At 36.1% G+C, this 19645-nt stretch overlaps 2 protein-coding genes across 4 annotated transcripts in view; one reads left to right on the top strand and one right to left on the bottom strand.

The window, feature by feature from the left end:
* Positions 1–19645, top strand: part of LOC128861049 (uncharacterized) — a 59441-nt gene that overhangs the window by 26191 nt on the left and 13605 nt on the right. The window lies entirely within an intron of this gene.
* LOC128861048 (zinc finger protein 37 homolog) lies at positions 11736–16937 on the bottom strand. Its single transcript, XM_054098933.1, has 3 exons — positions 14990–16937; positions 13599–14724; positions 11736–13527 (listed from the first exon to the last, which is right to left on the bottom strand). The coding sequence occupies exons 1-3, from the start codon at positions 16700–16702 to the stop codon at positions 12938–12940; spliced, it is 3429 nt and encodes a 1142-aa protein (XP_053954908.1). The 5' UTR covers positions 16703–16937; the 3' UTR covers positions 11736–12937.

The following is a 19645-nucleotide window of genomic DNA, read 5'->3' as shown; positions in this document are numbered from 1 at the left end:
ATTAATGCGCTTCTTCTAAGCTTGTTACAATTTTAGTTAATTAGATTTAGTCGAAAAGCTGAAAGTGAATACGAAAACGAACGACTTAGAATGCTATAATATGAGTACTGAAAATAGTGGCGCATACAATGGTGGCTTGTTTGGGCATAGCTGTTTCTTTTTTATTTAATTTTTGTCTCTATTTTTTAATTTACTTATTTATTTATTATCAATTTATTTTTTTAATTTTATTTAATTATTATTATTTTGTTTTTTATTCATTTATTTTTTATTCACTTATTTATTCTTTCTTTATTTTTTTATTTATTATTTAATAATTTCTCACATTTTTTTATTTTAATATAATTTTTCTTATTTATTTATTTTTCTTTTTTGTATTTTTTTCATTATTTATTTATATTTTACTCATTTATTTTTTATTTACTTATTTTTTATTTAAATATATTTTTTATTCACTTATTTTTTTTATTTCCTCTTTTCCTATTTTTATTTATTATTTGAATTTTTTTGTTTTTAATTTTTCTTATTGATTTATTTATTTATTTACTTATTTTTCATTTATCTTTTTTATTCACTTATTTATTTATTTATTTATAATTTATTCATTAATTTTCTATTTACTAATTTTTTATTTATATTATTTATTAATTTTTTTGTATTTTTTTTTATTTTTAATTTTCTTTTTTATTTATTTATGTATTTATTTATTTGTATTTAATTCATTTATTTTTTATTTATAATACTTATATTTCATTTATATTTTTTATTCACCTATTTTGTTTTTTTTTTTTTGTGTATTTTTTATTTATTATTTATTTAATATATTTATATTTTCTTTTATTTATTAATTAATTAATTTACTTATTTATATTTTATTCGTTTATGTTTTATTCACTTTTTTTTTTTATTTTTTTACTTTTTTTCTATTTTATTTATTGTTTTTTTACATATATTATACAATATTATTTTTAATTCTTTTATTTATTTATTTTTCTTTTATTTATTAATTTATTTATTTAATTCAAATAAATAAATTGACGCTTCCTGATCATCACCATATAAATTTTACCAATTGTTTATACGGCAAAGAGAAGGAATAAAGAAAAAACGAGTATAGGTTCCAATTTCTCCAGAAGCATTTACTAAATATATATGTACTAAATTTCCCTGCTGTGTGCATGTGTGTGCACACATGCATATACATAACAATGGCGCTACTAGTGAATAGCCAGTTTTATCTTGCAGTCTATACATTTAATTTAATTGACTGTCATCGACAAAGCGATGAAACGATGCTAAAACGGCAGCAGCCGCTCAGCTATCCATTGGCTTGACTGATTAAATCAGTGAGCATTCATGATTGGAACATTGGGCGCGTATGTGTGTTATAAGTATGGATGTATGCATACGAACACATTTATTATTAACATTTGCAAGTATTGGTTTTCGGCTTGGTAACAACTCTGTAGCTGTTCAATAAATTGAACAATATTTGCCATGATTCCCAGTTGGATTTTTATTTTTAAATTGTATCCAATGTGCATATGTTGCATGCAACACATCACACTTTGCCTCGTTTGTATATAGCTCATACCGCTCTTTTCTACCACCGCTCGCTCTTCCGCTCCTACTTTTCCAATTATTTTTTTCTTATTTAACAATCAAATGCCATTGTAATTTACCTCGTTGAATTTCGTTTCATGTATTTATTCATAATTTTCACTGAGTATTTCCCCAGTAAGCCATTCATTACATTTGTGCATTCGTTTTGTATGGTTGCATTGCACGCTAAATTAATCTTAATGTTTCACAAATATGACTGAATATATGGATGTGCGTATCTATTTATGTATGTATGCATGCACGTCGGCGAGTATGGATATAAATTTGTTAATCTGCCGGCGATAATAAGGCCTCCCAGGGGCCGCACAGCTTTCTGATTCTTTTAAATAAAAATATTTTCGAACGAAATAATTCAGTTAAAAAGTTAAATTCGCAATCTCCATGAAGGGTGATCCAATAAGAGTTTACAGAGTGCATACGGTATTTGAGGACAACTTGAGATTAAAACTAGGTTATGATGGCAGTCGATCTGTACGACCAACTCACTCAGTGTGACGCGGGAGCCTCTTTTATTTTTCCTCGTGGAACCATTTTGAGGCTCTTATGAAGCGCAGGACTGGTGTCATCCTCACGCCAGACAGTCCCGCAAGAGAATTGAAAAAATATTCATCTAGAAAACCTGCTCTGATTTTAGCTAAGGCTGGACAATTGCAAAGGGAGTGCTCAACTCTTTCTTCCCCTTCCTCACCTCTATCACTTCTACAACAATTTTCATGGAAGAAAACTCCTAGTCTCAACGAATGCCTGCAAAATAGCCAATGAACGGTGACACAAGCCACGACCTCCGAGATATCCTCTCTTGAAAGACTAAGCAGTGCCTTTGTCTTTTTCTTATTTCTTTGCGGTCACAGTAGCCTAGTTGTTACACGAGCGCCTTGATTTACATAAATTTATTATTTATCTATAAAATCATCCAATGGCATTTCCATAAACTGCAATAATCTCCTCGATCGCGGTTCGGAAACGATTGCTTGCCCGCATCGAATGCTCCTTGTTCACATTGGCCATACCGGTATTAATTGCAGCCTTCAGAGAAGAAATGCTGTTATGAGGTTGCTTGCCTTCAACTACGCCCCATACGTAGTTATTCAGAGGACTAAGGTCTAAGTAGTTAGGGGCCATAAGTTCGGTTTTATGTGGTCATGGAAATTTTCAGCCATTCAATCTTGTGTCGCAATCGTTTTGTTTGAAGGAGCAGAGTCTTGCTAAAAGATATATGGGCTGTCACCGCATGCAGCTTTCACAATTCAGGGTTTCACTACTATCTCTGGAACCACGATATATGCAGCAGAATTCACCCGAAATGCTTGGAAGAAAGAAGTTTGGTGGCATGACAGGTCCTTTTTTGCTCACGCTCACAACACTTAAAATCATAACAGCAGCAGGAAACTTCGTGCGCATGATAACAGGAACCTCTGTACTATTGAAACATAACCATCTGTCATTTTGACCATTTCTGAAATTAATCTTTTGGTCTTTGTCAACATTTTTTTTCGTCAGATAAAACCCATAACATCTCAGGCGCTTAGGGATGTTTAATTCTGTTTAGAAGGCGTTTTGGTCAGATAACTCGCTGTTCTTTTGGTTCCTCTGACATAAGGGAAAGAAGGCCTGCGCTTAACATAGGATTTTTATCAGAGATGTTCAGGGAAAACTCAACGGTTAAGATCCTCAGAAACACTAAGTTTCCTCGCAAGTGCCCTCATTGATTTTGAAAGATCTTCGTCAATGATCGCTTGCGCTTGTAGAATAAATTCTGCAGATCGGACAGTGTTAGTACATCCCTCGTGTTTTTGCGTTTTGTAACAGATTCTGCAGCGCCGGCTGATGCTTCCTATTCACGCCGAACCTTATGAATTAATGAACAGAGCAACTTAAGAAAATTAAAGATTTCTAGATCGGTTTGATTTGCACATATGGCGACGATAAAAACTGCATGTCACTTCATTACTTGAGTTAAGTTGCCGTCCTCCATGTCTTATCTGAAAAAGAGCAAAAGAATAATAATGATTTCACGAAGTTATAACCACATATATGCATGCCCTCAACCACCGTATGCACCCTGTATTTTTTAAAATTAACCAAACTTGACAAAATTTAATTGGTTAGATATTTTCCCATTAGAGTTTTCATTGCATAATAATTTTGGGATTTTTTTTTTGTTTAAACCAAGTGGAAATGGTATTACGCATGCTTAGAAATAAAACTCCAAGAGCATTTAGCTCCATCTCATCACAATTTTTCTTACAGTGGATAAAAGTTTAGTCAAACCCGTCTTTTGTTTATTTGACGCTCAGTGAATTTGATAGAATCTTCTGTTGAACTGAAGTAATTACATTTTTTTCAGGAATGCTAGAATAAAAGATTTGGCCATCCGAAGCAAAATTGTGAGAGTAACTTAGGCTACTACATCATAAGAGACTTGACAGCAGATTTGTCTCCGCTCATTTCATGCGTATGCTTACGTTCTTCCTATCAGTCCTTGTTCAGACGGCATCGAAGTTTCCATGGCGCGCTATTCAAAAAAGTTAAAAAAGTGGAAAATTGCAAATAATCAAACCAGTCAAAATAAAGCTGCACACGTTTCTTCTGTTACCTTATTTTTATTACAACTTTTTCACCACAGATTTTTCAAAAATCAGCTTCTTTTTGCCTATCTCATGAGCAGATGCTTGTGAACAGCTGTTTTTCTTACTGATGCATTTTTACAAGTAAAATTTAATTCAGTGAAAATTTATTAAAGAATGTACAACTTTCCCCTTTGCGCTCTCAATTTCACCTTCCTTGCAAGAGTGTTGGATACCAGAACGCAAAGAATAGTAGAATTTAATATGGCGATTTGCGGTTTGCCGTAACGTCAGTGCAGCGAACAAATAGACCAAAGAGGACATTTGGAGGTTTTGTTATTATTGTCGCTTTTACAATTTAATACGCGGCACTTCATTTTTATTTTGTTTAATTCGCAAGTCTCAAATCTTAAAATTCAAGGCATTCACTGAATATTTACAAATAATTAAGTTGTAAGCAAAGCTTCGCTTATTTACTAAACTGACATCAGCGGACTGACAAAATTAGGAAAATTATTGTAACGGTTTTTAGAAGGCGACACCTTCTGTCATAGATAATAAGATGCGAAGCTCTCATTTATGTGAGAGCGCGCCCAGGAAATCGTTTGCGTGCTTGGCAGCACTGCCAATTCCAGGGCTGATGAACAGCTGATAGACGAAATGGTGACCTACCAGAAATAAAGGGTTAGGGGTAGTCAGAATTAAAAAAATGGATGTTTTTGCATTTTCTTAAAGTACTTTTTGCGTTATTCAACACTTAACAAAGGACGCTCGGGCGCTCCGGAATCGATAGCAAAACTTTAAATGCGTTTTTCTCAAAACTATGTTTTTTGAACTGGTGATCAATGTAACTTAGAAATCGCTTGGTAGATTTCAATAAAATGTATACTGCTTTTGAAAAACATAAAAAACTCGTGCCTGGTCGAAGGATTTTTTTTTTTCAAAAATTTCGATTTTTTTTTAATTTGTTGTCGGTTTTTTTTCGAAAATCTGGAAAATATTTCCTGAGGCCGCCATATTGTTAACACATTAAAGGCGGGGGATCTTGACGAAAGTATATTAGGTACCGCGGAGACCGTCCCTCGTTCTTCGTTTTCGTTTTTTAAAAATTAAAAAACTAAAATTTAAAATTAGATTAGAATTAAATAGTAGTACTACGACTCCCGCCTTTAATGTGTTAATTTTGAAAAAAAGGGTTCGATCAGGCAGAATATTATCTATTAATAAAACTAATTTCTCTTGTCCGACTGATTTTAGTTGAATCTTCAAGGACTTGTGATGATCATCGCAAGGACTTCTGGAGGAACGGGCTCCACACAAACAGCGATAACTTTTACAATTACAGTCGAACTTCCATATAGTGAATTCGCACGGGACCTGAAAATCACTTCACTATATAGAAACTTCATTATAAAGAAACATTGATTTTTTATGTAATTTTATTTAAAATAATCAGTGAGTTTGGTTTGAATTACAGTCTTCCATTTTTCATTTTCAATAAAAGCTTCCAAATCATGTAGAGAGTTGAAAACATTAATCGGCACGTCACTCCTCATTTCCACAAAGGTTCTAATTACGCTAATGGATGAAGTAGCTTGTATCAACGTAGGTAATGCCTCCTCAGTTTCTGCCAATTCTTCAACGGTCAAATCGTGTTCATCGTTATCTGAAATAATATTTACATATTAAATTTTTGTTTGACTATAAAAAGATAAATGCTTACCAGGTTCAGCTGGAACTCCGCGACTTTCAAAAATGCTGTTGAGAATATCTTCTTCGGGTGGGTTGTCCGAAGTCTGCACACCATTATTAACATTTACGTAGTCATCAAACGATGCTTCGATATTTGCTACTTTTTTAAATGAAGACTGTAAAGCAGCCAAATCCGATATTGAAAGAAGGTCCTCTTCATCCCAATGCTCAAATGGAATCTGCATAGCATCTTTTGAAAATCCAGCCTTTTTAAAACAGTTGGCAATTGTTTCTGGTTTAACATAGACATTCCATACATTGCTAAGATTTCGAACTGTTTGCAGCAAGTCTATGGCCATAACAGAATTTCCCTCATCCACTTGAGTCAATATGTTCGTTAAAATTTCTTTTTCTGTAATGTTGTTTCATGTTGTAGTTAATGGGAGGAAAATAAGCGAGATGAATGTTTCTCAACTTGTCTCTTACATCTTTAGGGTGGGCAGTGCAGTTATCAACAAAAAACAACACCTTTCTGTTTTGATCACAAAATTTTTTGTCGAGTTTTACAATCCATTTCGTAAAAATCTCACTGGTCATCCATGCTTTTTTGTTAAACTCATAATCGACACCTAAAGATTTTATTCCCTTAAAGCACCTCGGATTTTTGGCCTTTCCGATTACCAGCAATTTTAGCTTTTCTGATCCAGTCATATTGCTTCCCACCAGGACAGTTATTCTCTCCTTGCTTTGCTTCCCACCAAAGCATTTTTCATTTTTGAATGCCAGTGTTTTAGTTGGCAAGCATTTGAAAAACAAAGCAGTCTCGTCGGCATTAAAATGTCGTTAATGTTGTAATTTTCAATTAATTTCGGTAAGACGTTCGTTACCCATTCATCATGGTTTTCTATGTTGGCGTCAGCACTTTTCCCACATAATGTCTTTTGAATAACGCCATGCCGACTTTTGAACTTGTCTAACCAACCTGTACTTGCCTCAAATTCGTGGTGTCCTAGTGCTTCCGCAAAATCGTTGGCCTTTTGCTTCAGTATTGGTCCAGATAAAGGGAGATTCTTACCACGTGCAACGAGTAACCATTTCAGCATGCTTCGTCAATATCCTCAAAATGACAAGGTCGAAGTCTTTTGCGTTTGGTATTTACTGCCAAATCCTCCGCATTTTTTAAAATCACTTCCTTATTTTTTAAAATATTTGATAAAGTGCTGGGAAGAACTCCGAACTCATTGGCAATATCTTTTTTTTTTCTTTCCTTCATTAACTTTGTTAATCATTAATAACTTTTTTTCAAGCAAAATGCTGCTTCGATGCGTCATTTTAACTTCAATCACTGAATAAAACTGTAATAGCTCAGCTCTTTCTGTTTTAATTTTGGGATTCCCCTCATTACAGTTTGTCCACATCAAACTGTAATTTTTTGCAACAGAAAACTTTTGAAAAAATTCACTATATGGAGACAAAAACTTAGGACGCTTGAGTTTCCAGCTGTAAAATTTGTTCATTATATAGAAACCTTCACTATATAGAAATTCATTATAAGGAGACAAAAATACACCGAAAGTAGAACGAAAAAGCAGTGTCTTCGAAACCAGTTCATTATAAGGAGAGCTTCATTATATGGAAGTTCACTGTAGAGAAGTTCGACTGTATTAATTTTTATTTTTGAAAATTAGCTCGAGTCAAGTCGAAACATGATGTATTAATTGCTGTTTTACAAATTGGTTTTTGTTGTCCACTCCTTATTTTATATTCAAAAATTGCAAAATTTTTTGACATTCTTTATAATTTGGTTTTTCGTGATCACAGATTCTCTGTTTCAATTTTGGATTAAATTTAGATTTGTGAGGGGTTGGACAAGTCCAAGCACTCAGTCAGGAGACCACTGTAGAACAGGCAACAATTAAATCTTTGTTTTTGAATTTTTGCTTATTTATGTATATATTTTATACTGAAAATTCCCAATTTCTGTACAACGTAAGACGTTAGACAAAAAACAAAAACTGCTGAAGGAAAGGCCTCAATTTTGAATGATAATAATTTCTACTAACAATCGCGGTCTTTCCAACCCTAAACTGGCATAATATAATATAAACTTAACCCCAATTCAAGTTTCACAGCAAAAAAAAAGTCCCATCTGAATAGTCACTTGAATCTATTTTGAATTCCCTCTTTAAATGAAACCAAATACCCGCCAAATTGATACCACATAACGCCAGTAGTTGTCAATGAAAGCAGCAAAAAACACGAACAAAAACAATCGCACTACCTGTCAACGTATATGCGAAAAAGAGCGCAAGCGAGTGCTTAGCATATTTGAATTTTCAAAAGAATGAATGAGCGCGCAAATACGTTCCACAAGCGAAGTGATAAATGAACAGCAACATAAATGGTAAAACGAAGAAGAAACGCTAAAGTAGATGAAAAAAAAACCATTGGTTAAAGTTAACGACCGCAAAGAATGTAGATAAAAAAACAATAAGAGAATGAATATTGAAAGACAAGGCAAAATGAAAACTAAAGCCGAAGACGCACATATCTGCATACATACAAAACTGTACGTGTGCATGTGTATAGAAGAAAGAACTCGGCTTAGGGCAATGGCTCAATGCTGCTTTGGCAAGAAGAATTTTGCGATTTCATGGAAATGTGCAAATTGTGACATTAAGAAGGTATGTATGTATGTACGTATATCTGTATGTGCATAGCTTTGGGTAAGTAGGCACAGATACATACGTACACACTTCTTATATGTACACAATAGTAACCTGCTTTTTATGCGCACCTGATCGTAAGCACATTTAACTAATGCGAATGTGCAAATATTGAAAAAATGTGCGCATATTCACCGCCACGACTCATCACAGACGTCGAGTAATGCCGTTGTCAGGGCGTATACGCGATGGGTTTTCGGATACATTCAAGCGTGCATATGTATATACATATGTATATATGCGCGAATATATGTATGTATATAATATATCAATGCATATGAATCTATTCGCTCGTTCCACGTCATTTCGCATTTGTTTGCAATTTGCGGTTTCTCCTCGTATTTACTTTCAACTAGTCTACTGAGTTTCTTTTTCCACACACTTTATAAGCTCGTTTGCATTAATTGCGTTTTAGTTTCACAACACACTCACACTCGCACTCACACACGCGCGACCAATAGTATCCATATAAAATGCTCGAAGCTACAAGTGAACTAAAACCTTGGACTAGGTGCCATTGGCAGCCGCACAACGCGACGTATGCGCAACTTGAAATACTCGAGAGCGACAAGCTTTGCGTAGCCAACAAAAGAGCCTAACCGTGGGCGGCGACCGCATGAAAGCGTTGAATACGGTGATCGGATGATTTTGACAACGGCACTCTAGTGGAGATTTTGATTGTTTGCTCTTTGCTGCTTTCTCTTATTGGTACTTTTATTTATTTATAATTTTGGTATTTGTTAAAAAATAAGACGTTAATGTATAACATCTTTTACGCTCGGATATATGGAAATGATGTCATTTAGAGTCTAAGTGACGCCCAAGCGATCCATTTGTCACACTATTTACCTAATAAATGCATGTATATGTATGTACATACCTACTGCCTGTTTTTTTATTTATACTTATATATATATAAATATATATGCATACCCACACACACACACACATGTGCCCACATGTCTAGCTTATTGGTACCAAAGAATGTAGGTATGAACGTTTTGCTGACCTCAAAATTTGTTTATATGAGCCAAGCTTGCATAATACCGCAAAAAAAGTATTCTTCATGTTCTGATTTCTTTTCACAACAACTACATGAAGCAAAGGTCAAGCAATTGAAGTGAATACTTCCATACCTAATTCTGTTTTACTGAATTAGAATTAACGTGCAAAGCAAAAAAACTGTTGACTCACTTCAAGCACTTCGAAGACTCCAGGCAATGATGCTAGTTTCATTTCAATATTTTCCCTAAACAAAATCTTAAATTTGTAAATCTTTACATTTTCAGTAAAATAAAAGTGATAAATATTATTCGACCTTTTAGTAAGAGAAAAACGACATTGTTTATTCACTGCACATCTTCACATAATCTCAAAACTTCTAATTCTCCTGCTTAATTGGCCGATTAACCGCTTAAGCGATTTCGGCCGAGTTGAACAAAGCGCGCCAGTCGTTTCTTACTTGTGCTAACCGGCACCAGTTGCACACACCAAATAAAGCCAAGTCCTTCTCCACGTGATCTTTCCAACGCAGCGAAGGCCTTCCTCTGCTACCACCAGCTTGTAGCACATCGAAGACTTTCAGCATTTTTTGTTTTTTTTTTGTTTTGGAGGCTGAGGTAGAGCTCAAATGCCTTCACACTTACAGCGACCGTCGTCTACTGTCTACGTCGAGTGGGCAAACCCTCCTCTACTTCTGGGAAAATACCCTTCCCGGAACTAGTTTCTGTATTAGTTCGGGAGTGCCCAGAACGGCATCCATAAAGGACCAATTCTATTCACACACGTCAGGATCCATCATATTTGTAGCCAGTTTTCAGGCTATAGGCTCGTTTTTGTTGTTATTGTTGTTGTAGCAGTAATACAAGCCCAGTCAGTGTAGTGTATATCACCGGTCGTCTTCGTCTAGCTCATCTAAAGGTAGGCCCAAGAAACTTGCTGTTTCGATAGGTTGGATACAGAGGGAGAGGGGTGTTAGATGAATGGGTTTTGAGGGGCATGTGAAAAGATGGTTAGTGTCGTGCGGGGTGCCTTCACATACAGGACATATGTCGGGGTCAATTTTGGATAAGTAGGAGTTTAACCTGCTACAATATCCAGAACGTAATTGTGCCAGTAAACTAGCCCCGTCTAATGAACAGTCTATCGCTATAGACTCGTTTTTGTTGTTGTTGTAGCAGCATAAACATTCCCCGTGCATATACAAGGAATGCTGCTGAAGTGACAGTCCTTGGCCGGATATAAATCCGGGTCGTACCAGTTACGTAGAACCGACTGTCGTGGAAACGCTATAGGCTATAGGCTCGTCTTCTTGGCCACTGCATCTTTAAACACTTTATCGGATGTTGTCATCGTACAAGCTTCTGAGCCCTACGTTAGGACGAGCATGATGAGAGTCTTATAAAGTGTTAGTTTTGTTCGTCGAGAGAGTACTTTACTACTCAATTGTCTACTTAGTGCAAAAGTTCTAATTAACGTCTAATTTTACATAAACTATTTGCCTAAATAAAATTTCATTTTTTGGTGAAATAAATAAGTTCTAAATAATATTCGATTATTTAGTAAGAAAAAATATTTGCTCATTCCACGTCCTCACATATTCCCAATTTTTAATTAACGTCTAATTTCGAATCAACAATTTGCTTAGCTAAAATTTTATTTTTAGGTAAAATAAAAACGTTCTACGTAATAGTGGATCTTTTAATACGAAACAACTTTTGTTCAGTCCACATCTTCACATAATAGCAAAGGTTCTTGTTATTGTTGCAGAAGCATAAGTATTCCCCTTACATATACGGAGAATGCTGCTGAAGTGACAGTCCTTGGGCGAATACAATTCCGGTTCGTTACGGTGACGTAGCACCGACTGTCGTGGGAACTGTTAATAACGATAATTTCATTTGAATATCATCCCTAACTGCTTTGTAATGATTGATATGATTTTAAATAACATAAAAATCTGCCTACAACCCCTGACTCTATGTGAAATCAATTGCAATATACAAAGCATGCACCTTTGAGTAGTACCATTGCAATAAAAGCCTAGCTTTCACAGCCAAAAGAAATATGAAAAATCAGTTCTGCAGTTATATGATTTTATTAGATTTTAATTAATTAAAAAAAATAAAGTATTGAAAAAAATTGTGTAATCAAAGACTTAATCGTCTCTCTACACGCACTATTTTCACAAGTACGGCAAAGCGTGTATCTCAAACATATGCATACATACACACATATATGCCGGGGGTTGAAGCGAACGCTTCCTTTCAAACAACAGCACATTGAAGCGGACAAAGTATCCCGGCCACCCCTGTGCTGTGCACACACCCCAAGCGCTCAGGCAGCAGCTCGCATATTTCTGCTGCAGCTGAGGACATGGGATGGTAGCTGGCGTTTTCAAACACCCTACTCCCAAACATATATGCATATTCGGACGCGGCAACTAGATAATTCATTTAACGTGACATTGACATCACATCGGTGTGTTTTTGCGTTTCCTTTGTCTTTTAAGTATTTTCTGTTCGTTCACCCAGCGGCGAACTTAAATTAATTCTGGAAAGAATGTATTTAAATCATTTACGAATATAAGTTTTTGAGCAAATAAATCCATAAATTGAGCGTTTCGTTTAAAAGCTACAAAAAATAATTAAAACTAGGTATGCATTAGAATTAAACCGTGCAACGCTACAAAAGTTCGTACATAGTTAAAAAGTATGCTAAAATTAAAACGAACTTATGAATGTATTTTTAATTTAATGAGTATAATATTATATAAAGTAAATGGTATGCATTGTAAGTGTGTGTGTTATGGTATGAGTATGTGTTGAAACACACTTTGTTGACTTTTTTGTTTTCAGTAACTCAAAAGAAGCGAGTTGGTATAGCAGTTAAGCTAAATAAAATAGTTGTTGCATATTTTGTTCATGGAATATTAGTTGGCACTGAAGCAACTTTGTGTAATATCAGGAAATAAGTATTTAAAGTAATGATAAATTTAGCAAAACCACAAGCAAGTGGTCATATTCAATATAAGTTCAACAAAAAACTCAACATCTCAAAATATATGAAATGAGTTTTTAACAGTTTATAGGCGAGGTCTTTTACATGAATTCGTTTTGTGTTTCTTTGACAGTGCTGCATTTGCATATTTTTTTTTTTTGAATGCGGTGACTTATATGAAAATATATCTATTTCTTTATAATATATGATTTGAGAATTCTAAATATGTAACGTTGTCTTAGATAAATCTATGTATTCCTTATCTTACGTAACCACTATGAATTGTAAAATAATATTCTGTGTTTTATTCCATTTGAAATGTGCAAGTCTTTAAATTTCTGTTTTTTGTCCCAACACAGTGAAATAGCTCGTAATTTTACGCTCATTCTTTGCGTTTTTGTTCAGTGGTGCTGCGACACCGCCCACGATTTTGGCGGCATTCTCTTTCTCCGGCATGGGCTCATCGCCTATGCTCACATCCTTTTGCACTTGCATTGACACAGTTACGGATACCTGTTGCACCCCAATCGATGGGGAGTTTTGTGCTTGTTGACGTGGTGAAGGTGTCGACAAATTGACATCCACTGCTTTCTTTAGTGCTGGCGAAGACCTTGGAGTTGATTTTTGACGTTTCTGCTTTTTTATTTCAGTGGGTTTTTCATTCTTCGTCGTTGGCAAAACATCTTCCTCCTCCAAATCATCAGTTTTCAAACATTGCAGTATTTGCTCTTGTAATTCATCAATGAGTTGTTGCTGTTTCACAAGTTCATCCTCGGGTGGTTTCGTTTTACGTTCCGATTTCTTGCGCTCACTCTTCGCCTCACCTGCATTCTCCACATGTTCTCGTTGTATGTGTGAACGTACATGAGCGCGTGATGAATAGCAACGTCCACAAATTTCACATTTGAATGGTCTTTCACCTGAAAGGAATGCAAAACATTGCAACAAGTATGAGTTGAAAAGTCTGATTTGAGGATTGCAAAAGACATACCTGTATGTGTACGATGATGCACCTTACGGTCTATATTTCGCATGAAGCGTTTGTCACAATAATCACATTTATAATTCTTTTCACCCATGTGCGAGCGCCGATGCACGTGCAGATTCTGGTTGGCTCGAAATGTTTTCTGACAAATCTCGCATACGAATGGCTTCTCGCCCGTATGAACTCTTTTGTGTATTTTCAAATCAGAGCTACGCACAAAGGCTTTGGAACATTCGGTGCAAGTGTATCGACGATCATTGGTGTGATGGCGTTGATGAAGTCTGAGGTCCTGCTTGGTGGCCACCGGTAAACCACAAGTTTCACACTTGTACGCTTTCACTTTGAGATGACGCATTTTATGCTCACTGAGACGCCTTTTGATGCGGAACGTTTTGCCGCACTCGTCGCAACTGAACGGTTTCTCGCCCGTATGCAGACGCTTGTGCTCAGCTAAACGCGGCGACTTGCTGAATGATTTTGGGCACTGGTTACAGGCGTAACGTAACTTATGAGTCTCTGAGTAGGAGGTGGTTCGCATCGGTCCTGAAACAGATTTCTTAGACACCACGGACGTATCAGTTTTTGTCTCAGCAACATCAGTCGATGAATTCGTAGAAGAAACTGGCGACGAAGTCTTTGATGACGGGCCGGCCTTAGTAGGTAAAGATGATTGTTTGGGCTCGTTGTCAGATTTTTTGCATTTACGTGTCCTCTTTGATGTGGACTTTGGACGAATTTGACTTTTAGTAGCGGCCCTACCTTTAGTTTTCTTGACGTCTTCAGAGTTTACAATAGCAATACTTTCACCTGGAACTTCTATAGTCGTATGAGTGTGCGCATTGTTCGCAGTTTCTATAGGTTCTTCGTGGGACATACGAATTTCTATAGACTTTCTAGTTTCGTCAGCCGATACAGAAACAGCTTCTTCAGGTCTTTGAGAATCTACCTCGACCCTATTTTCTATATTTGCATCAGCATCAGCATCAACATTTTTCACCGGTAAAGAACAAATTTCATTGGTTGTTTGAACAGCGACATTGGCAATGTCTTCATCGTTTGGTAACAAGTTTGCTGAGTTAAGCTTGTTCGTTGCAGCGGCACGTCTCTTTGGGGGTGAACGCCTTGAAAATACCTGAAATAGTATAACGTAATTTCTTGCGGTTCATATATTTTCAACTATAAAATTAAAGCAATATCTATCCACTTCATACTAATTACTTTGGTACTAAAAATGTTTTTTACATAAAGAAAAACAAAAACATTTTGTTATTAAGTATTAACATTACAATTTTGTATCGAAACAATATACATTCACACATATGTATAAACCGCGTATTTTATATATTTAGATATTGCGAGAGTTGACACTTGACTAAGGTTAGTTCTTGGTTTCTTACCGCTTTGCGTTTTCTTTTACGTTTTGTCGTAGATTTTTCTTCGCCAACTTCTCTCTCTTCCTCTACTACTAACTTTTCCTCCTCTGGTCTTTCTGGACTTGCCGTTGTAGCCTGCTCATTTACTTCCACCTGTTGTTCGATTGGCAATTGCGCATGCTCCTCAGCCGATGGAGGTATTTCACTTGTTGACAACTGTTTACAAACTTCTTCCCCTACTTTTTCACTTTCCAAGATTGTTTGCTGTTGTTGTTCCATAACAGTATCTTCAATAACCATTGCTACCGCCTCGTCATTTACCGTATTTTCTTTAGATTTCTCCAATGATTTTTCTTCGTCCGGAGGTGGCGTTTCTGGTATCTGCACTCCTACCGTCGTCGCTAAAATATCATTGTTATCTAAGTTCTGCGCCATTGGCACCACTACCATCACTGGCGAATCGGTCATGGCTTCCACACTTGCTTTACGCTGCTTTTCGCTTTCAATGGCCGTTGCACTGATTCGGCTTGACTGCGACATTTCGTCAGTCGCTTCGACCTTAATCTCCTGCTTGGGCAAAACATTAATTTCTTTGACTGGCCCAGTAAACAACTTATGTTGTTGCCGCAAATGTTTATGAAACAGCTCCAATGTCGCATATTTGCATTCACAGTGACCACAAATTAGGAAAAGTTTTTTGTCATTTAAAATAAAGACATTTCCGCATGATTCAAGTGTCGCATCCACAGGAACTGGAGACATTGAATGCGTACTTGAGGCGTCATCGCACACTTTGTCCTGACAAGCATTGAATTCCGTTTTTACTCTCACAACATTTGGGTTGTCCTGCGCTTGCGCCTTATTTTCTGCCTGTTGATTCGACAGGTTGCGTGCACTTTTACGCGCCGGCATTGGTATTGTCGCATCTTCTTCTTCATGGAAGAGTTTGTGTGCATCGTGTAAATGCCTTGCGAATGTTAACATGTCGCCGTAAGGTAAATCGCAAAAACTGCAATTAAAAATGAGTTTTTGTTGTTCTTCGTACACATAAATGTTGCCACAGGATTCCGTTTGACACGAGGGTGTGACTAGCGATGATGCCACGGAACAAGTTGATGATGCACGCGTTCGTGGTGAACCCTTAGCACTATCCTCTTGTTCCGATTCCGATTCGGCGTTCTTTGCATTTCCACAAATCCTGCTTGTTACATGTTGTTTAATTGGGGGATCTTGCTTTTGCTTTGGTACCGCTGCGCCTTTTGAATGCTTGCTTTCATTGGTTGAGGCAGAAGAGCAGGAAACAATTGAAGTCTTACTACTAACGCTGGCACAACTCGAAACACTACGTTCACGAACTATTTTTGATGCATTTACTTTTTTACCACTTCCTGCTGAGCTGTTAGCTGCAACCGTTGGCAATTGCAAACTCTTTTGGATCAGTTCGTGGAATATTATACGTTGTGCCTCCAATTCAGCTTCTTCATCGCTACTTATGGGCACCAGTGTCTCTTCATCATCTTCCTCAAGCAGATCCGTTTCCGAGTCATCCTCGTCAGAATCTTCATCGTCATCGTCCTCATCACCACCACTGTCCTCTTCCTCAACTACTGCATTATTTCCATTCGTTTTCAAATTTTTGTTTTTCTCTTTGCCATTGTTTTCTGCGTCTCTGTCGTCGCCATTATCCGGCACTTCCAGTTTTATGGGAACATGCTCTAGCAGTGTGTTGATCATCATTCTGGTGCTTATTTAACACACTCTTGCACAATTTTTCTGCTACACTATTGTTTAGCTATTCTATTCTCATTAATAATTAAGTTATTATACTTTCGATTAATTCTATATAATTTGTTCAAACTTTATTCAACACTCTCAACACTGCACGCAAATTTGTCGCACACAGCAATAAATTCTACTGACGCCGCTTCTTTTCCACAAAGCTGTCAACTTTTATGCCATCGCTTGCTCTTTTGTTGTTGGTTGTTGCTTCTTTTATCCACTTTGCTTTGCTCACTGCTCGCTGGCGCGCAGCTCATTTGTGCGAACAGAACAACACTGCTATTGAAAAATAAATTTGCAAACCTTTGTTTTCGCCTTTGGGCAGCGCAAGCGTGAGCGAGATAGCCGCTGTGTCTACACACAGCCGTTAAATTATTGAATGAATTTGTGGAACTTAATTGCTGTCAAAAATTCAGAAGAGTTTGTCTATTTGAAATAAATGATCTTAATGGAATAAATAAGGGTTGCATTCGGCATTCAAAGGAAGCGTGAATATGTAAATAAAGAAGGGATTATACTAGTAGAACTTGCATATAGATATAATTAGTTAAAAAATTAGGTATTTATAATTGAGATTTACTTTTAGCTGGAAACTGAAACATATAAAGGCATGTGCAAGTATTAATTTTTGGTCTCGAAATAGAATTAAATGCAACTTTGCTTGTTGGGTATTGCACTGTGGAAGTGGATTTCATATTTATTGTTACCTACTTACCCCTTGTTTATTTCTTATGCTGCGCAAAGGTTTTACCTGGCAAAGGTTCATCAAGCAGTGAGGATAAATTCCAAAGTAAACCGGTTCATATGTTCATAGTGCGTATGTATGTAAATCTGCAGGTGCGGTTGAAAACGTGTACGATGTTTTAATCATATGCTTGGCATTCGAATGGCTGTATGTATAGTATGTACATATGTATACTTGTGCGTATGTGTGTTTGGTAGAATGCGTATACGATCCAGGTAGACTTTTAGTGTTGAACTCATTGTAGGTATAGGCAGATCTTTAGTAGACTTTACGAGCTCTTACAGCGGTTAGTAATCCATGAACGTGAACGATTTTCGATATTGTGTATATATACAAAATGTATCTACATATGTACACACTATGTGTTATTTATATGTTTATTAGATAAATTGCGTATACGCCCAGCTACACTATATTTTTTATGCACTCAATAGTTGATATTGCGTAAGGGTAGGTTCTATGTTCAGGAATTGAATTATACCCACAGTATAGTCCAATACATTGAAACGTATGTATATGTATATCTATTTGTTTTTATACTATTTTCATGACTTCCTTCCCCTTTTATTTCGCACACTTTTACATTACTTCTTGAGAACAATTGTTTGTAAAATCAGCTCGTCTGAGCCGAACGACGTATCACGACGACGATGTGCGAAGCAGACTATACTTACAAAAGTAGCATCGCAAATTTGGCAAATCTAACCAGGATAACCAATAATTTGATACATTGCGTTCATACCCGATTGCGCATATATTTCATGTGTTTTCGAAAAAATTATAGATATAAATAGAAAATGCATGCATACATACAGTATGCAAAATTCGTATTAGTACACCCCCTTATAAATAAAAAAACACGTATATTTTCAAATTAATTTTAAAACAAATGCTTGAAACCGTTTTATTTTATAGATAATTAACTAAAATAAGGCCAAATAACAAAACCGCTCACAAAGTGTATTGAATTGCAAAAAAAAATAAGAAAGAAAAAAATTAACACTTTTCACAGAAACAAAATTCGTATTAGTACACATGTATTTTTAATGATTTAAAGAGTAAATAAAAGATAGTTCAGAAAATTAATATTTTGCGGGGTACCCTCGTTGCCTTAGAACAGCAGACAATCTCTTCGGCATAGATTCCACCAATTTTTTTGTGAGATTTGGAGAAATATTCTTCCACTCTGATTTGAGGACTTTTTTTAAATGTTCTCGGTTCCTTATTTGATGATGTTTCAGTTGCTTTTTGAAAATCGACCATTAATTTTCTATGGGATTAATATCCGAGCTTTGTGGTGGTGTTTTGAGATAATTTGGACAGTTTTAAAGGATCCATAACCTTGTATCCAACGCCGTGTGCTTAGGGTCGTTATCTTGTTGGAATATAAATTTTTTTTCAACCCAATTTTTTGGCACATTTGCGTAGATTCTTTTTTAAAATATCAATATATTGCCTCGCAGTCATAATTCCATCAATAAAATGCAACTTTCCTACTCCGTTAGCCCCGAAACATCCCCATACCATCAGAGAACCACCACCGTGCTTGAAAGAAGGCTGCAGATTTCGTTTTTGAAGGCTAGTATTACTCTCTCTCCAAATTTTTATGCGTCCATCGGACATTTTTATATTAAATTTACACTCGTCCGAAAAAATTACCCTTTCCCAAAACCGCATATTTTTGTTTAAATATTGCCTGGCGAATATAACACGCTTTCTTCTATTGACTGAGCTTACACACGGTTTTCTAACCGCAGTTCTGCTTCTAAATCCCAATTTTTTTACATAATTGCGCACTGTTTGAGGTGTAACTTTGATAGAAAAGTATTTTTCTAGTTCTGCAGCTAGTGAAACTCCACTGACGGTGGGATCTTTCCTGATAGGCCTTTCAAATAAGTCGTGTGCCTCTGTCCAAGCTTAGCCCTGTTCACATTTCGAAGCTTTTTGTCAATCCTTCCACTGTCTCTATAAATTTTGACTACGTTTTGTATTGTAGACACACTTTCCTGCAATGTTCTCGCAATTTCGCGTAAAAACTTTCCGTTTTTGTTCATACTTATTATTAATCTCCTAGTTTCGTTTGATAATTCACTTACTTTAGGCGACATTGCAAACTAACTCCGCGAACTTCCACAAATGGCTACTAAAACGCAACT

Source organism: Anastrepha ludens, chromosome 4 (assembly GCF_028408465.1).
Source record: "Anastrepha ludens isolate Willacy chromosome 4, idAnaLude1.1, whole genome shotgun sequence".
NCBI lineage: Eukaryota > Metazoa > Arthropoda > Insecta > Diptera > Tephritidae > Anastrepha > Anastrepha ludens.
Note: the sequence above shows the minus strand (reverse complement) of the source record. Positions and strands in the feature narration are given on the sequence as shown.

Coding starts and splice junctions, on each gene's coding strand:
- LOC128861048 (XM_054098933.1), bottom strand. CDS start 16,702: ATGATGATCAACACACTGCTAGAGCATGTTCCCATAAAACTGGAAGTG. Junction 14,725..14,989: donor GTAAAAGAAAACGCAAAGCG/GTAAGAAACCAA, acceptor ATACTATTTCAG/GTATTTTCAAGGCGTTCACC. Junction 13,528..13,598: donor GCATCATCGTACACATACAG/GTATGTCTTTTG, acceptor CATTCCTTTCAG/GTGAAAGACCATTCAAATGT.